This window comes from Colletotrichum graminicola (assembly GCF_000149035.1).
Source record: "Colletotrichum graminicola M1.001 genomic scaffold supercont1.1, whole genome shotgun sequence".
NCBI lineage: Eukaryota > Fungi > Ascomycota > Sordariomycetes > Glomerellales > Glomerellaceae > Colletotrichum > Colletotrichum graminicola.
The window spans coordinates 686,223-703,906 of NW_007361005.1; the positions used below are offsets into that span (position 1 = coordinate 686,223).

The 17,684-nt window shown below is 54.9% G+C and overlaps 7 protein-coding genes across 7 annotated transcripts; 2 read left to right on the plus strand and 5 right to left on the minus strand.

Moving 5' to 3' along the window:
* Positions 1 to 982: 982 nt before the first annotated feature.
* Positions 983 to 1,465, plus strand: GLRG_00182 (uncharacterized protein; the record flags this gene model as incomplete). Its single annotated transcript, XM_008090867.1, has 1 exon — positions 983 to 1,465. The coding sequence occupies one exon, from the start codon at positions 983 to 985 to the stop codon at positions 1,463 to 1,465; it is 483 nt and encodes a 160-aa protein (XP_008089058.1).
* Positions 1,466 to 1,546: 81 nt separating this feature from the next.
* GLRG_00183 (uncharacterized protein) lies at positions 1,547 to 2,265 on the minus strand (the record flags this gene model as incomplete). The annotated part of the gene is made up of 2 exons (XM_008090868.1): positions 1,547 to 2,058; positions 2,145 to 2,265. 2 exons carry the CDS (start codon positions 2,263 to 2,265, stop codon positions 1,547 to 1,549), a joined length of 633 nt encoding a protein of 210 aa, XP_008089059.1.
* Positions 2,266 to 2,858: 593 nt separating this feature from the next.
* Positions 2,859 to 3,812, plus strand: GLRG_00184 (emopamil binding protein; the record flags this gene model as incomplete). The annotated part of the gene is made up of 4 exons (XM_008090869.1): positions 2,859 to 3,060; positions 3,217 to 3,353; positions 3,434 to 3,668; positions 3,745 to 3,812. The coding sequence occupies 4 exons, from the start codon at positions 2,859 to 2,861 to the stop codon at positions 3,810 to 3,812; spliced, it is 642 nt and encodes a 213-aa protein (XP_008089060.1).
* Positions 3,813 to 4,742: 930 nt separating this feature from the next.
* On the minus strand, positions 4,743 to 8,001 carry GLRG_00185 (phosphatidylinositol 3; the record flags this gene model as incomplete). Its single annotated transcript, XM_008090870.1, has 5 exons — positions 4,743 to 4,782; positions 4,833 to 5,037; positions 5,090 to 7,568; positions 7,625 to 7,811; positions 7,922 to 8,001. The coding sequence occupies 5 exons, from the start codon at positions 7,999 to 8,001 to the stop codon at positions 4,743 to 4,745; spliced, it is 2,991 nt and encodes a 996-aa protein (XP_008089061.1).
* A 1,144-nt stretch (positions 8,002 to 9,145) lies between these two features.
* GLRG_00186 (histone-like transcription factor and archaeal histone) lies at positions 9,146 to 10,174 on the minus strand (the record flags this gene model as incomplete). Its single annotated transcript, XM_008090871.1, has 1 exon — positions 9,146 to 10,174. One exon carries the CDS (start codon positions 10,172 to 10,174, stop codon positions 9,146 to 9,148), a length of 1,029 nt encoding a protein of 342 aa, XP_008089062.1.
* Positions 10,175 to 13,389: 3,215 nt separating this feature from the next.
* GLRG_00187 (uncharacterized protein) lies at positions 13,390 to 14,692 on the minus strand (the record flags this gene model as incomplete). Its single annotated transcript, XM_008090872.1, has 2 exons — positions 13,390 to 14,256; positions 14,312 to 14,692. 2 exons carry the CDS (start codon positions 14,690 to 14,692, stop codon positions 13,390 to 13,392), a joined length of 1,248 nt encoding a protein of 415 aa, XP_008089063.1.
* A 1,296-nt stretch (positions 14,693 to 15,988) lies between these two features.
* GLRG_00188 (mRNA capping enzyme) lies at positions 15,989 to 17,244 on the minus strand (the record flags this gene model as incomplete). The annotated part of the gene is made up of 2 exons (XM_008090873.1): positions 15,989 to 16,949; positions 17,048 to 17,244. 2 exons carry the CDS (start codon positions 17,242 to 17,244, stop codon positions 15,989 to 15,991), a joined length of 1,158 nt encoding a protein of 385 aa, XP_008089064.1.
* Between the last annotated feature and the right edge of the window lie 440 nt (positions 17,245 to 17,684).

Genomic DNA, 17,684 nt, shown 5'->3' on the forward strand with positions numbered 1-17,684 from the left:
ACAAATCCGCTGTGCATAAGAAGAACCGATCAAACGGCGGAGTTCCCAAGAAGAAGCGCGACGCAAGAAAAATGTAGTATATAAGACACTTTCACGCAGCACGCGCAACAAGGCCCAAAGAAAGCGAACGTGAAGGGGATAGGACGCAGAGTGGAAGAGGAGTCGCAGGGAATTGGGGTCGGGAATAAGAGAGGAGGCGGGGAAAGGGAGTGCGTGAAAGTAGGTAGGTATCTCGCTAGAAATGGCTTTCCTGAAGTCAACAAGAAGACGTCAGTTGTTGGCTCAAGTCGTGCCTGATCAGCCGTGCATTCTCTCGGTATCGGTGGGATGGCGGGAAGGCAAGAAATAAAGTCGTAAAGGCGTCACTCCAGGTCTATCTAGGTTAGGGTCCGTCCATGACTGATATCCCCGATGTCCACCTGTTTAGTTACGCTGTGGCAGGTTCAGTAGTGTAGACCTTACGCACACCTGGTATTATTGGCCGTCTTGTCTGGCTTGATTGGCTCACGCGGTGCCTCGGTGGTCACTGTCACCTTCCATCACCCAAGCAACCCAGTAGGATGGAGCGCCTGCCTCTTACCTCACAGCCAGTAGCCTTTTCTACTTGCCTCTGGCGCTGCCAACCCCCTACTCTGCCGTCGCCAGCCCCTCCTCCCCACTGTGTCCTCCCTTGCGCCATAGACATCCACCCGCCACCTTTCCTTCTTGGAGATCCACTCCACGCCGCCTGCCCGTGCACCCCCATTGGACCCCCCGCGTGCCTAAGCCACATCCACTCGACCGCGTTTTTCAGCCTCAAATTGCTCTCTGGCCACAGCACCATCTTTTTACTTGTAGGAACGCCGGTGTCCACTTTGAAGGTTATCACCCGCCACCATCATCATCCTCATCAAGCAGCCCTTTTGTACCATCATCGGCATTCTCGCCCGCATTCAGGCCATAGTCCCTCACCGCCCGGAGAAAACACTCACCTACCTCAATCATGGCTCAGAAGGCAAAGAAGGACAGGGCCAAATCCAACGCCGCCGCCCTCAACAACCTCCACACCGGCTCCGCCGTCGTCAACCTAGGCTTCCTCCTTTTCTACTTCTTCACCAAATCGCGCTCCATCTTCTGGTTCTTCTTGCTCTCTGCTCCGGCTCTGGTCTGCGAGTTCATCCTGGAAAGCACGGGGCGTCCCAAATATGACACCGCCGGCGGCCTCAAAACCTCCGGCGAGGACCTCGCCGCCTCGGGCTTGACCGAATACATGTTCGACGTCATCTGGGTTACCTGGGCATCCGTCGTCCTGGTTATCTTGTTCGGCAACTGGGCCTGGATTCTTTGGCTCTCCGTCCCCGCCTACGGCGCTTACGCCGGGGTCGGTCTGCTCGGGGCTGGCAAGCGAATGGCTCAGATGGGTGGTGCTGCGAACAACCAAGAGCCCGCGCCGCCCGTCAACAGAAGGCAGCGCCGGGCCGCGTAATCTCGCATCACGGAACAGCGGCACATGAGACTTGGTGGTGAGGGCAACGTGTCTAATCGCATCTATCGAAACTGGCCTCCTTCAGTTTTGTCTATGCCACGGCTTCTCCTCGGTCCACTTCATGATGGCTTCGGCATCTACATCTCGCACCAGCACGTGGATGTGCTCCAACGCCCGGACGCTCTGCAAGGCGACCCAGTTCTTGAACCAGACAACCCGCTCCGCTCCGCCCTCTCCAAGGCTGTCGACAAAATATCTATCGATGAATTCCTGGACGCTGTGTCTGCTCTCTGGTGTCATGTCTCCGGTGTCTGGGTCTGTCGCGATAATTGTGCGCGACCAGACGACGAGGTGGGTGATGCCCGCATCCAATCCATATGGCCAGTCATTGGCGAGAACCCGGTAGTCCGAGGGATCCTCGAACGGGATCAGGGACTTTGGCGTGAATGGCGGCGGCCCCCATGACTTGGGCAGGCGGTTCGCGAGAAGGTATTGGGTCATGGAGCCGTACTCGGCCTTGGTCTCGGCCGTCCATTTCATGTATCGACGCAGGTCCGAGGGCTTCCTCTTCAAGACCTCCAGCTTGTTCGTCTCTGGTACTACAATTAGAAAACCACAAAGCGAAAACAGGAAACGAAATTCAAACACGCCCAGGATCCTGGACCGCAGGCGCCCTTACTGATAATCTCCTTGAGCTCCTCCCAGTCATGTTTCTTGAACTCCTCGTCCGTCTGCGAGAGGACCCACTTGTCGACCTCGGTCAGCGGGAAAGGCGCATCCTCCAATTGAACATTACCCATTTCGAATGACTCAGATGCGACGGCGCAAAGATTCTATAAAAGGTTGGGTGGCTGGAAGGAACGGGGGTTCTCACTCGGCCCCAGAACGTTGACAACGCAAAGATAAGCGTGCGGCGAAGCCATCTCACCGTTGGGTGTATGGAGCGACTTACAGCGGAAGATCAACGGTCCGACCTTCTCTCATTCGGCCCCTCCCCAGGGTTACTTGCCCATTGGCTCCGGGAAGTTCTACATGCGGTGCGAGCCCATGCCTGTCAAAGGCAATACTGCTTCTACATTGACTGAAGCTATCGTTTGGGTAAAGTGCGGTGAGTGGGGTGGCTCACGATTAGTCTCAGATAGCAGCTCAGATAGGTAGGCAGATTCCGCTCTCGGGACCGGACCACCCCCTGCCACTACCGTTTCGTGACTTGACCGCCAAACTACCGGGGGAGCCCAGAGCCGACGGAGCCTCGGCAATCAATCAATCTATCAACAAGACGTGAAATGCACACATCCTGGTGAATAGTGGAATTACTATACAGACTGCTTCTGCCACCGCAGAATACACGCCAATTCAAGAACCAGCTCCCGTATAGGACGCCTCACCGAAAATGGAGATAACCTGGCACCCCTACTACCCCGTGGACGCAGGGCTGCCGCACTACGTAGCCAACGAGGCCCCCCTCCTTAAGCTGCTTGTTGCGTTCGCGGCAACCATCGCCATCGTTGTCGTCGCTGTCTTGACGGTCGCCAGGAGGATTCATCCCAAGATGGTGACCTCAGACCAACTCGTCGTATCCTGGTTCGCTCTTTGTGGGTGAACGTCCGACGGCCTCGTTCATCGGGGGGAGAAGCAAAGTGGACTAACACTCTGCGTCACACAGGCGGATTCCTGCACTGCTTTTTCGAAGGTGAGAATTGTCTGTCTCACAACACTGTGCTCCGTCGCGGACTAAACCTCATATCCAGGGTACTTTGTCTGGAACCACCGGCGTCTCGCTGGTATGCAGACGCTCTTCGCCCAACTGTGGAAGGAATACGCTCTCTCCGACTCGCGGTATCTAACCTCTGACCCGTTCATGCTCTGCGTCGAGTCCTTCACCGTTGTGAGTTGCTGCTGAACCGCCCTCGCCGCACTCCCCGTCTCTTCCCATCTGGACGACCTCAAGACTGAGACGGTCTCCAGGTCGTATTGGGTCCCCTCTGCTGGGCCATTGTCGTCGCCATTGCCAGGCGCAGCCACGTCCGCCACCCCCTGCAAGTTATCATGTGCGTTGGGCACCTGTACAGCGTCGTGCTCTACTACTCAACCAGCCTGACCGAGCTCTACTTCAACGGCGTCTCGCACAGTAGGCCCGAGTTCTTGTACTTCTGGGTCTACTACGTCGGTTTCAACGCACCTTGGGTTGTGGTCCCCGCCGGTGTGTTTCCCGCTCCCGTCGCATCGCACCCTCTTTGGTGGCTTCTGTGGGATGTGCGAACGCTAACAGGCTGCAGTCATCCTCTTCCAGAGCGTGGTGCGCATCAAGAACGGCCTCCAAGACCGCCACGTGAAAGCAGCTTAGATGGCTCTGACCAAAGCAGCAGTGATTGCAAGACATATGCATTCTAATGCCAATATTTGGAATTGATTCCACGCACTGAATCGGGTCCTACACTCAGCCCCTCACACGGCTTCTCTTACAGTCTGGCGGTGAATATAAACAAAAGGCATGTCCGATGGCAGGATGGTGTCGAGCTGCTGTGTGGTAACTCTCAGAACTGCTTTGGGCTCTGGGAGCACCTACTTAGAAGTGACAGATGGTGTGGGTTCCTCGAGGTCGAAGAAGCGGATCCTCGGGCACATGGCTCTGCTATATGAGAGAAAAAGAAGAAGAAGAAGGACAACAACGGTCCCCGTTCCCTCCCATACACCCGTCTGGATGTACGTTATGCAGAATACAGCATGGTCTAGAGACAGAATCCCCCTTTCGAGACCCCCAGACTGAGCAATTTTGCTAAGACCGTACAGACAAGGTTACGCTTATCCTCCAGCCCGAAGTTTGACGTCGTCGTCGTCATCGTCGTCGATACTGATGCGAGCAAACAGGAAGCGCCGGATTGGTGCCCGCTCAACAGAGACTTCATCACTTGTATCCAGGTAGACGGCAACAGAAGCTTCAATGGCGTTTTTGAGCCACGTCCTGCTCTACGACCCGGCTTAATTGCTGCCAAGTCCCACCGAGACTGTGACGTTACAGAAGCCCCCCGTGTTATCAAGTCATTCATCTTAATTCGGTATCCTATGTCAGCCGCTCTCTGCAAGAGGCCGGTATGTACGCCTCTAAAAGCTGCTCTCCCTGTCAAGCCATAACTGATCGAGAGATCATTCGTTGGCTTCGTCATTACTAGCCAGTCAGTCGTCTATTCAACCGCAACGCCGCCCAGATGCCTAGATGCATGTCATATCCCGTTGCTTTCAGAGCTGATGATCACGTCTCCATCCTCACAACCATCTAGTAAATGCCCTGCGTTCTATACTGAAAGGTATCGTAGCTAGAAATATATCAGTATGGCAAAGCATGAAGGGATGTGACGTTACTTACAGTCGTGTGTAGTAACTGCCCAAAGACTTGCCGATCAAGTCTGTCTCCACAAACTGCTCGGCTTCGTCCGCACTCAGCTGCAGCTGGAATCGTTGACGAAGGTTGTACGTTGCTTGGGCCACTCCAGCTGAATAGCAAGGCATCTTCGAGTCTCGCCCCATCATGGCTACCAAGTCGATGATATTATCCGCAGAGCGTCGCAGTGCTAACACGAGTCAGAATCATGAAAATCGAAGCCACAGAATCACCAGACTCACCCTGGAAGGCCTGCTTGCAGAGCGTCTTATAGTCTTCATAATCGTCGGAACCAATACCGCCCAACACCTCAATGTACTCTTGTGTAAGTTTGAAAGGCGCCGCTTCGAACCCAACCGATCCCGGCGAGTTGGACAGCATGAAACCAAAGTCGATGTGCACAATATGTCCCTCGCTGTCGATCAAGACGTTGCCGTTGTGTCTATCCTTTAGCTGCAAGATGTATGATATCATACTGTATGCAGCCAGAGAGCGCTTGAAGGCGTCCACTCCTGCCTTGAAAGGCTCGCTGTCTGGAGGTCCAAATGCTTTCAGAAAGTGGTCCCTGAGCGTAGCAAACCGACGCCTTTGGTTCGGGCCTGTCTCCATTGAAAGAGTCAGGCTTCGCTTGATGGAGTGCAACGACACGCCGTTGGTGATCGTCTCGATCAGACCAGACGATTCTCCCGTGACGAGAATGCGCATGAGCTTGACCCACACGTTGACTTTTGCGTCAACCCAGATCTTGTGGCAGACGTCGATAAGCTGGCAGGCAAAGGCCTCCTGACGCAAGTCGGCTCCTGTCTTGACGATGACACTGACCAAGTCCCAGTTCTTCATCCAGCCATAAGGCGATGTCTTGCGAATACGTTCCTTCTTTGCTTGCCATGCTTCACCAAAAACAGCCGCACTAGGATCGTCACGATCGCCCTTACTCTGAATACCGCCAGTCTTGATATCGTTCTCCATTCTCGCGAGTCCGGCACCAGCATTGAGTCCCGGTTCAACGGAAGGCTCGCCATCGACTTCCGGATGTTCGGTATTGACCACGGCGTTTGCTTGCGCGGTAGAGGCCTTTGCGATGATGGTGTCAAAAGTTGGACCCTGCTCATCCATATCGAAACTCTGCTCTTCCAGACTCTGCATGCTTGCGATAATCTTCGCTCTGATAGCCTGGACCTCATGTTTCGGTCGCTTGCCGCTCGTAGCCTCAAGTTGCGCCAGCATCTGCGAAGCGGTTCGCATGTGCGTAGCCAGTGCCGAGAAGTCTGGCTGGTCTACCGAGGCGTTGGCGCGCGTTGTAATTGTCATCTTGCGGAGCGGACCTGGCGGGCTGCTCGATCTCGAAGTAGAAGCGCCAGAGCTCCGTGGAGTTGGCATGTCCGAGACAACACTCGACATTGTGGTAGTGGTACTGCTAGGTAGGCGCTGAGGCTGGAGTGGCGGGGCTTGTTTCGCCTGAGGCTTCTGTAAAGGATCCTCGTCGAACGGCTGGATCAAGGGAGAGCTTCCCAGATCGCCAGATACTGGCTCAAAGACACTGTCAATGGTTGCCTCCGGTGTCTTGGGCACTGTCGTTATGCGTGGCGAGTCCGAAAGATCGAATATGCGTCGAGTATGGCCTGGATCGGAAAGGAGAGTACTTAGAAGCCTTCGGTTGTCAGGCGTATCCGGATCGAAAGTAAAGTCATCTCTCAAAACTTCAACCATCAGAAGATAAGGCACCTTCTCTGCGCTATTTAACACTGTCGACTCTGTTGGATTCAAGCGCACAATTCTATGATGTCTGCTCTTCGCTGGGGAACCATCGACCAGAGTTGGAGGACAAATAACAGGAACATCCACTTCGGCCGGCAGATCTTGCGCAATGAGGGCGAGCTCTGCGCGAAGAGCACTGAGACGAGCAGGTTTTGGCACGATCACGAGTCTGTTTGAAATGCCCTCGAGAGCAGTCAGAAACTGCGTTTCGCATCTGAAGTAGTGTTGTCGCAATAGTCTCGTCTTCTGCAGGGGCGTCAACTCTGCGGCGGTGGCGCCGCTCTTGAAGTGATGGGAATGTCTCCTATTGAGGGTGTCGCCAGGTCTTGGAGGGAGTCCTGCTGACACAGGAGTCGTCGGTCTTGTGATGGCCAATCTGGGAGATCGTAGTTCTGGAAGGGGCAGTGAGGAGGAGCTGAGACGGGCATCGTCGCTCTTCATGTTGAGATGAGGTGGCAGACGCTTTGCCTCGACCGGAGTCTTGGAGCCGGATGAACCTGGCCGTGTTATAGACGGGTCCGTTGATCGATGGTGCGAATTGCCCGACGCGGAACTAGGCAGCACCAGATCTGGCGCGCTGGAGAGTCGTCCGGCATCCTTTGCACGCTTAGACCTCGAGCTACCGGCCGTCACGGTGTGGGCCCGCGTCACCTGGGTTGTCTTGAGGTTGCTGTCTCGGGAATCGGATATCAGATCGTCGGACGGCTGAGGCTTTCGGGCCTGAGCCACGGCGAGTGGGCCAGCCCATTGTGGGACAATAGGAACCGCAACGCTGGCTAGGACGAAACTGGCGAGAACCGTGACAGGCAGAATGTTCTCCTTGATCTTGTCGTGTCTCGCAGCGTCTGGCAGCCCGAAGACAATATGTTGCACTTTGTTGTATACCCTCCGACATGTCTGAAAGGACTTGGATTGCGGATTGGAGGATAGGTCATGGAGGTAGGTTTGAAATAGCCAGAAAGTCTAGGAGCTAGTGAGCAATGAAGGCGAGCGCGCATCGACGGGGAGGCAGCACGAACCAGAAGCGCGGCAGTCACAGACTCTTCACACAAGTCCATGAGGAACTCCTCCAAGGCCATGGATTCATTGTCGACGCTGATTATAAGGTGGCACAGCTGCGGGAGAAAGAACTCGATATCCTCGTAGGGGAACTGGCGCAGCTTGTTGCAGAGGACATAGTGAATGCCCACATGGTCGGCGTATCGACTGGATGAATGAAAAGTCAGGGGTCAGCGAGGCGTTCCCAAGCCGCGGCAGCGTCGATTGAGACGGTAGCATATGCTGCGGTAAGAGGGCGCAGTAGGAAGCTCACTCACGAGAGGTAGGAGACCGAGAGAAAGGGGTTCGAGTTGAAGACGTCGGACTCAAGGAATCGCTTGAGCAGGTCCCACGACATTGGTTACGCCACGGAGGGGGAAGAAGGATGCAAGTAGCAGCGAGGCTCGGTGCCTCATTTGATCATGGACATGAACGTGAGTCGCAGTTCGAGGGACGGTTTCGCATGGCGGGAAGCTCGAGAGACTTTGGGATAGGTTGTCGAGGGCAGCACGCAAGATTGGAGAAAGACGCCGAGAGACACACGGTGGCCGGTTGCTCGATTGAGATAGGTAACTACCTCTCTCCGCCGCGGATTGGAAGGTCGATTTGTCCACTAATCTAAGAGCGTGACTTGGATGGTGGGAGGAAGGCCCCATACACGACCCGCCGTTTCCCAGGACTAGTGCCTAAAATTTCTGGCCTCAAATTACCTAGGGACGGGGGATTACCTCAGCGAGCAAGGACCTGCTGCTTGGTGAGTAAGGAGTAGCCACGGAGGGCTGGAACCTTTTAGTGCAAGAGGAGCGAGGGGGCCGCCAGACAGAATACCAGGCCTGAGAAGACGAAGCGGCGCTAGTGCCAATGGGGGCGGCGGCCGAGCCCATGTCTGCGGGGCATCGTCTTCTCATGTGCATGTGTGACATTAATTGCATACCTATGGCGGCTTCACTCCTCAGTGAGAGATGGGGACAGCCTCAGTGGTAGAAATGAGCTTCATGAGGGAAGAGCAAGGCATTTGCCTCTGAGTGGGTATGAGCAGATGTTGTCGATGCTGCGCATGCCATTATGGTTGACGATGATGATGGAGATGATGATTACGCAGTGTATGGTATGTATGACAAATGCTTCAGTGAAGGTGAGTATCGTGTAAGTGAAGATGATCATGTGCTGCATTTCAGCGCAGTGCTACTATCTATGTAAAGCGGAGACTGTCCGCGATGCGATGGTGATGCGCAGAAGAAGAGAAAAAAGTGATTTCATTCAAAATCGGTACGGATGTAAAATGAGCCATTCACAGCATGCAGGCCGAGGAAGCAGCGCTTGGTTCCTCGGTGCCACGCCATATACCCATATGCCCCTCCCAAGTGACATTTCGACAAGTTTCCCCCCGTCATGTCACCCAACGCCGATGTAGATGCTAGCCAGTCCAACGCCAATCCTCATAACCCTAGTCGTGTTTCTCATCACGGAAGTGTTCCCCACGTCGAGAGGGAGACGTAAACTCACGCGGCCTTCTTCTTACGACCGCCCTTGCCCTTCTTCTTCGTCTCGACTTCCATCTCTTCCTCACTCTCCGACTCGGCCTTGGAGCGGCCGCCCCGCTTCTCTTCATCGCCAACCTTGGCGGCAATGTCGGCCAAGAAGTCATACTGGCCGTCTGTCTCAATGACTTGCTTGAGCATCTGAGCCGTGACTCGCTTCGAGTTCTTCTCCCGGGCGATTTCCGCGCTCCGGCTGACGACAGCAATCATGAACATCTCCAAGGCCTTGCCAACGGCAATAGGGGTCTGCTGCGCGACCTTGCCGACCTCCTCGTCGGCCTGCATGATGCGCTTTATCCTCGCGGTGGGAAACTTTGTGCGGACTGGCGAGGGATCAATTGGGGGCGGCGAAGGGGCCGACTGTGTGTTCTTTCTGGGAGGCATTGTTGCTGAACCCGGTGTTTGTGGAAGATGTTGGGAGTCCTGATAGTACGGGATATCGTAAAGCTGAGGGGTTGTGCCGAATATTTTCTGCTCTAAGAACCCCTGGCTTTGTGGTGTTGAGGGCTGGTGTGGTTGTTGCTGATGTTCTTGATGTTTGACGGCGGGCTGGATCCCATATGCACTTTGTGGATGTTGCGGAGACGGGTGCTGCTGGTGCTGTTGTGGCGGCGAATGGTGGTACCGAGGAGATGGGTACTGTGGTTGGTGCTGGTATTGGTGCTGTTGCTGCTGACGCTGGGGGGACTGCAGTGGTGGCTGATGGGAAGACAAGACTGATTCGGACTTGATTGCCGCTGAATACGGGTAGTGGGGCTGCTCCTGTTTGATGTGTACAGGAGTTGAAGACGACTGGTGAGGATGGTAGGCGCGTGGCGAGGGGGAGGAGTATTCATATACCGGCGGTGCGGCGGTTTGCAGCTCGTTCAGGTATTGCTGGTTGTGCTGCAGATTGTGTAGTGGAGGCGTGGGCGGGGCGGGTGCTGCCGAAAAAAAAGAAGAGAGGTCCGGCGACTTTGGTGCGTAGGTAGTAGTGGTGTCGTCCGCCATCTTTATGATTTTTGCCCCTCTTTGCCTCTCCTTCCCTCTCCCGGTGCTTGCTTGCTTGCTGGGTCTGCTCTGAAAACTGGCAGCCGCTTTTTTTTTTTTTCTCCCTCTCTCTCTTTGATTTTTTGGGAGTGGAGGGCGAGTAAGTGACAGGGGCCCTTGGCTGGTGCAAAAATGGCCAAGGTCCCAAGGTACCTAGGCAAGGTGGTATGGTATAGGTTGGCGGTGGACGTGGGGACAGGATGATTAAGCGAAGAGCAGGGACCGGTTCAAGAACAAAAACCAGTCCGCATCCCCTTCTGACACACACACACTCTTTCTCTCTGAGCCGTTCTCTTGTGTGCCTGTCTTGCCCCAGTGACTTGCGTCTCAACACAAACAATAATGCAATGTTTGCGCGACTCCGGCCTTGTCAGGGGACAACTTCTCCGGGGGCTGGCGTGTAAGTGTGGTTCAAGCTCCGGCTGCCGCGAGCAGTCTAGCTGTTAGCGATGTCAGGTCGTCAGACGTGGGGCCGATGCAAGCTGCGGTGTTGATGACAGTGTCTCGAAGCAACAAACCACTGCCGTACTCGGATTGGTGAAACTCAAAACACAAGACAAGACAGAATGAGGCTGTCTTTGAAGATGCGTGGGTGACTCGCGTGTAGAATAGCCTCAGCCAAGGTGACAGGGCTGGGCTTAAAATACAGGAGAACTTCACGTCAGGACGGAACAGACCCAAACACATCCAGAAACATCAACGGGTCTAAGATGACTCCAGAAGGCCGGACAGCTGCTAGAGAAAACCCACAGCTACAAAGCCACGAGGGATGGAGGCAATATGGCAGCTAGGCAGCCTCAACCAAAATCGACCGGCGCGAATCTTGGTACTTCAGTCTAGGATGACCACAAAGGGGACAGTGTGGTAAGGCTGAAGGCGTCAGGCAACTCTCCAGGCGTGGATCAGTGGGAGATGCCAAGAGGGAGTGAGTGACTGGTGGCTGATGTGCACAGCGTAGCCGTGAGACGTTGCTCGGTAACCTGCAAAGTGTGTCAAACACAGCAAGTCGACATATGTTGGCTGCGAGTTTGGACCTCTCGTCCTGCTGAGCCTGGCGTCGAGATTGGGCGAATGGCACTCGATAAGGCTTCGATGTGGATGGCGAGCCAGGATGGAAAGACAGGTAGGTTCGGGGTTCGGCCCTGATAATGGTGGACGTATTGTATTGTACGTTGCGTTGTGCAGGTGTAAGTAGTATAGTGTACTCCGTAATTAGGTAGGTATGCGGTGGATGCGGGGCAGTGGTATTCTCGGGAGTGGTTCAATCCGTACTCGTAGATGGGGGGGGGGGGGGGAAGAGAAGTGATCTGGGAATATCCGTAGATTTTGGAGAATGAAGGGGGTGGGGTCAGAAGATGACAATTGTCCACGCCAGTACAGCCTCACAAAAGACAAGGGCCGTGGGGAAAGAAGCAGGATGCGGAGCGGTTAACGAGCAGAGAGAGCAGGCAGACTGGGCGGCACAGCACAGCAGTGCAAATGCGATGGCGAGTGGTGCTTGTTGCAGCTGTGTGCGCAGGCCGTAAGCTGACGGAAGGCGGGTGACAAACGACGACGATACGGTCGGTGACAGGTGCTGTTCGCGGTGGGCGGGTTCCTTCCGCAAGGCAATGAATCGATCACGGTGGGAATTTCCACCGTTTATATGCGCGTCGCGGGTCAGAGCTTCCCCCCTTTGACGCCTTCTGCCTTCCCCAAAAACACCATCAAGCAGGGGTCATGCTGCCATACTGATTGGTCCAGCGCTCGAGGTGTGCCCACGCTTTCCCGTCTTCTGCATCAGCACTGCCGCTAGTGTAGCTTCTGGCGCGAGGCAGAAGCGAAGACACAGGTACTCTCTTCTTGCACCCTACCTGCCTAGCTACCTAGGTAGCTGGACAGGTACTTTGGGTACATCCACAGTAAGCCTATCCCCCCAAGTACATGTTATACTTAGGTAGGTAGGCAAGGTATCTGGGTACCTAGAGGTATCCTTTCTGACGGGGCTGGATCCTGCTCGTCTGTTGACTATGGTAATTCGTGTACAGTAACCGTGACTCTGATCACCAATTCTGGTTGTTCATTTCCCTCTCCCACATCCTTTCCCTTCGTCCCATAAGGCACGGCCCTCGCCGTGCCTTTCTTCTAACATCGAAACCAGGATAGTCCAAAAGCGAAAGAAACCGAGAGACAGGCGCCGCCGCATCGCCAACACTATCATCATTCTCAAGTCGCGCGACATGGGCCGTGTCCTTTGTCATCCCAGCGTGTTGCTGCATGTCGCAACCCAGCATTGGTAGCTGCATCTTGCGGCGCCAAGTCATCAGGCAGGCCCAAGAGGGAGGAGACTGGCTGACTGGCCAGCCAGCCCATGTAGGATAGGGCGCGGTAAGCCGACTGACCATTCTTGCAGCCCCTTGACCTCGCGCCTTCTCTCCATCGTCAGGACGTAAACTCGACCGTTTCCTCCTTGCTGTCCATCGTCGACGTCTCTCGCGCCGAGTCTTGTCTGTTCATGAGACTTGTCCAACTTTGTCAAACCCCGCCGACTTCTGTCTCCCATGCTGCCTGGAGCCGGCGCACTCCCTGCACATCAAGCCCAGGCAAGCCTTTCGCCGCGCGCCGACACCAAGGAACCCCGTCGTCTGAAAAGGATATTTTCTGTCGCAAAGTCCTTCGCGCTCCTCAAGCTATCCAGCCAACCAAGACCCACTCTAGCTCCATGACCATGCCCGACCGAGCCTTTTCACTTTGCGACGACCCTCCACCAGTGTCTCCGCCGCAGCTAAAGGTTGGACTCTAAGCTCACTTCGGCGCGGCTTTCCAAGCGCGGCTGCAAAGAACTCATCCACATCCTTCAACGCGTCTTTGCCAAATGTTTGTTGCGGTTCCCCGACCGGGAATCCCGCCGCTGCCGCTGTAATTTCCGGTCGGCCGACGGCCCGGTATGCAGGAACACAGCTCAGTCATGCAGGTAATTAAAACACACATTTTCTATTGTTTGCGCTCCCTTCTATTGGCTCCCACGGATGATGACAACGATGGAGAAATGGCTGGAGACCAGCAAAGAGGCCACAATCACAGAAGCCGAGTCGTTCCGGCCCTGGTTTCGAGATTGGCGCGCCTCGGTCCATGACAGTTTGAAACTTGATCTAATCTGACTGTTGGTGGCGGATGGACTGCGCCTTGGCAAACGGCTATTCAATGCGTTTTCTGATTGCTGACGTGAGTGTCCGCAGACCCTCCAGCCTCTTGTTCTCGTTGCCCGACAAGAACAAATCAACCACGGGCCAGGCGTGTATGCCGCCCTCCTCACAGCGGCTGTCCACTTGGGTGTTCTTTACCAGCACCTTGATGAGATCTCTGATATCAGGGGCAAACACTTCCTCGGATCCATACACGATGAAGAACCCGCAAGGCGGGCTAGCCTCCGCCCATACCCGATGATCGACACATTGCCCAGGCGACGCCGACTTGTCGTAGGCATGCGACGTACCGGCATACTGCAACGCGTACCTCCACAACATGTCGCGATCCAGAAAATCGCTGGCTGAATTTTCATGTTTGTTGGAGATCAACTTGGACCATGGCGAGACCAACACGCAGAGCCCAGGTAGCGGTGACTCAGAAGCCTTGCGTAATTGCCCCTGGCTCTCGCTGTCAGATGCGGCGGAGTCGTCGCTTCTTTCCTTGAAAGCCCTGGCTTCATTCATGTGGCCGAGTTCCAACAGCAGCGTCAAAATCAATGTTCCTCCAGCCGAGTCGCCGGCTACCACCACCTTCCGAGGATCTCCAGCCCTGTCCAAGACGTGCTTGTACCCCCTCAACGTCTCATACATCTGCGTCGGGTAAGTCTTGTCAGGCACAAGCGTATATTCGAGGGCGAATATGGCAGGGTTCTCGTAGCCTGACTGGACCAACAGCGAGTGCCACGACAGGAGAAACTCGAGATAAAAGTTTGCGGACCCCATAGAAAATCCGCCTCCGTGAGCGTAGTAGATGACGATGTCGGGAGATTTCGATTTATCCTTGATGACCCAGATTCCTTGGAATCCATGTTCACCCTGTCGAAAGACTAAGCCAGCGATCACGATGGACTGAGGTGAAGGCTAAACTTACGTGTTGCTTGTACTCGCTCCAGTGGGAGGGTGAGCGAAGGTAACCATGCCGCAGCATGCGAAACCTCAGAAATGGCCGCGAGACGTTCTTGGAGAGGAAGACGCGGCCGATAAGGGGGGGCAGGTTCGCAAAAGCATAGCGCACGCATCGTATGACGACGTCTTCGAAGAAGGTTGCCCGCTGCACAAATGGCGAGCGTTGGTTGTATGGGAGGATCAAGCGCTCGTGAAGCAGCGAGGTTGGCAGCTCAAGTATCAGAAACGGCAACGTCTTGATGGCAACAGCTAGTGTCCGGAAGAAGCCAACATGGAGGAGGAGCTGCGGCACTGCCAAGATGACAAAGACCAGGCAGTCGAGCAACGACACCGGTCCAAGAATCATCGTGCGTGGCAGTCACACTCTGGCTAAGCTCGCCTGGAGCGCAAAATGCGAGTGGTGATAGTATCGTATCGTATTAACACGTGCCAATTGGGTCTATCTCGAGCTCTGGAGCAAGCTGGTGTAGACGGTGCTCAAAGAAGAACACAAGGAAAACAGAACAAGGGCAATGTTAACTGAAGTAAAAAGGATGTCGGGGGGGGGGGGGGGGGGGGTTGTTCTTCTTCAAGGACATTATCCAATTCCACGTCCCCCTCCCTTCGCCGCCCGAGCTAGATAAGATGGTTTGTTGTTGCCCGTGTGTGCTCGAGGTGCATGTATGCTATGTGAGGTACGGCAGGCAAGTTAGGAATTGCCTATGACGTCTTCGAGGTCGCAGCTGTGCTCAGGCGGTTTTTATCGTTCTTCCCCTTTAATTCAATTGGCTTCGTGTCGGTCCCGGAGCTAGAAAGCTTGGTCGTGTTCGAGAGTGCTGTAGGTACCTTCGCAGTTTTATGTGCTAGTGCCTGGGCCGAGAGTTTGTTGGGGTACGGATAGACAGAGAGCAAAAACCCCCCCTCTTTCCCCTCCTCATCGTACTGGGAGACTCACATGTAATTCAAAACTCTGCCTATTGAGCGAGGAAAGAATGGAAGAGGCCCTGCCCGCCCCCCCCCCCCCAAAAAAAAGGAAGGAAGGAAGAAGACGTCGTTGGCATGAGACATCTCGCCCTTGGTTCAGTTTATGAGCTTTGGCTTGAGGTTGTGAAACTTTTTTTCCCCCCAATGAAGAGAGTCCTTCAGTCGCTATTCCCAGAATAACAACTTGACACGCACTCGGGATGGACGCGCCTCAATGATGGTTCTGTATCCCCCCTTCCTGTAATTACACTATGCAAAACACTATCGTTGAGGTAAACACGAGAACACCCGGATCCTTATGATACCGTTTAATGACCTCTATCCCATAGCTGTAACGCCAGAAAATTGATAAAAAAAAGCCCTGAGCGCAAACGAAACCAAAAGTGCAACCAAAACTAGAGCCGCGGACACAGAGTGTTGAGGAATGCAGAACAGACTACATGCGCCTTCTCCCGACTTTTGGGCTTCTCTCCCTCCGTCCCCCTTCTGCTCGACTTTGCGCACAAAAAATCCAAGACGCCTGCTCCTCCCCATCCTCCGTTCGCATGTACACAGACAAGCACCCCACCGCCGCCTCGGATGCGCAAACTTCTTGCGACCCAAAACGTGCGCCCCCCCCCCCCCCCCCCCTTCAGACCAGATCTTGACCTCTGGCTCGGCGTGGCGGGTCCGAGCCGGGTCACCGCTTCGCGTTGCGCGTCTTCCAGTTGTCCTTGATGCCCTTGGCGGCCTCGGCGAGGTCCTTCTCCGTGACGCGGTCCTCGATACTCTCCATGACGCTCTTGATGGTTGAGATGTGATTCGCCTCGGATTTGTCGTCGCGGAAACGGATGATGCGCCACCGGCCTAGATCGTCCTTGTGGCACTCGACTATGCGGTCGTTGAGAGGGTCACCCAGCCCCTTGAGGATCTCCCACTCATCCTCGGTGATGTGCACATCGGCAAAGTACTGGTACCGCCCGTCGCCCAAGAAGCTCCATAGCTGCGACTGAGGCACGGCCTCGTAGTCGATAAACGGGCCGTCCACGCCGTCGTCGCCCTCGCCCGGCTGCACTGTCGGGAAGCTCAGCCGCAGCCGGCAGTCGACCGTGTTCTCTTCGGGCGGTTTCCACTTGAGGATGTGCGGGTCGGTGCCGTGCTTGTATTCGCTGCTGACGCACGTAAAGATCAGCCCGTCGTTGCCGTGCCGCAGCTTGGGCAGGATCTCGCGGAACATCATCTCGATGCCGTAGCTCAATTGCATGGCCTTCATCTCCACTAGGAACGGCTGGTAGTCGCGCTCCTCCGGATACTGCTTGAACAGGTCCCGATAGGGCTTGTAGATGTTCTCGTTGAAGTAGGCGAGCCGCTTGTCGAGCGTGCGGGACATGAGGTCTTGGCCGTCGAGCACGAGGCAGTCAAAGACGAGGAAGCGCGGCTCCTTCTGGCCCTTTCCTGTGTCGTCCATGACCAGCTCGCCGTCGATGAGCGTGCGCGTGTGGAACTTTTTCAGGTCCTCCTTGCGCGGGAAGTGGAAGCTATTGTTCTTGATGAACCAGTAGTCGTTCTTGCGGTCGATGAGGTAGTGGATCTCCCGGCCATCGTCCTCAGTGAGGTACAGGAGGTATCGAATGCCATCTGACTTTTCGCATACGTAGTAGCTGTTCCGCGCAGCACATTGTTAGCGACGCTGGTCAACGAGCATTGCCCCAGGTCTGACTGGGCTGGTTCAGAAAGGTGTCACGCGCGATGAACTCACTCTTTATTCCGCAGCTCCTCGAGGTGTTTGCGCGCGAAGCTGACCGGTTGCGCGCCAGGGAAACTGGTTTGGTTGCGATGCAACAGAGCAGCGACCTCGCGGCGCAGATCGAAGAGCAGCTGGCCGTCGGCCTTGATGCCCGGTTCCGCAATCGAGGCAATCGGGCCCTCGGGTGGCGGACCCTGTACGCCTTCCATTGTTGCGGCTCGGACGTTTACTGATGTTGCGCAACGAGGAGAGAGGAAGAGGGTGAAAGAGAATGAAACCCAGACTAGAGCCAGCTCGGTTCTGTTGGCCTGAGCCTTGTGACGAAGTCTCAGAGCTTTATCAGTTTGCTATCGATAACGAGATAAGCCCTTGCGACACCGCGGGGTTCTTGATGCTGGATTCCGATGCTGGCCAGGAAAAGCTTTAACGAGGAATGCAATCAAACGAATATTGTATTGAACCTGGGAAGGGAATTGATGGAATCTTTTTTTAGGTTGAAATATATTACTAGCTGGAAGGCGTTTCTCTTCTTGAACATGCAACAAGGAAATCGAGACCAAGGACGGACCATTACTAAGTTCACAGTCAAAGAAACCCAGCATCTAAAATGATTTAATTGTCTTCGACCATTCCATGGCTTTTACGAATG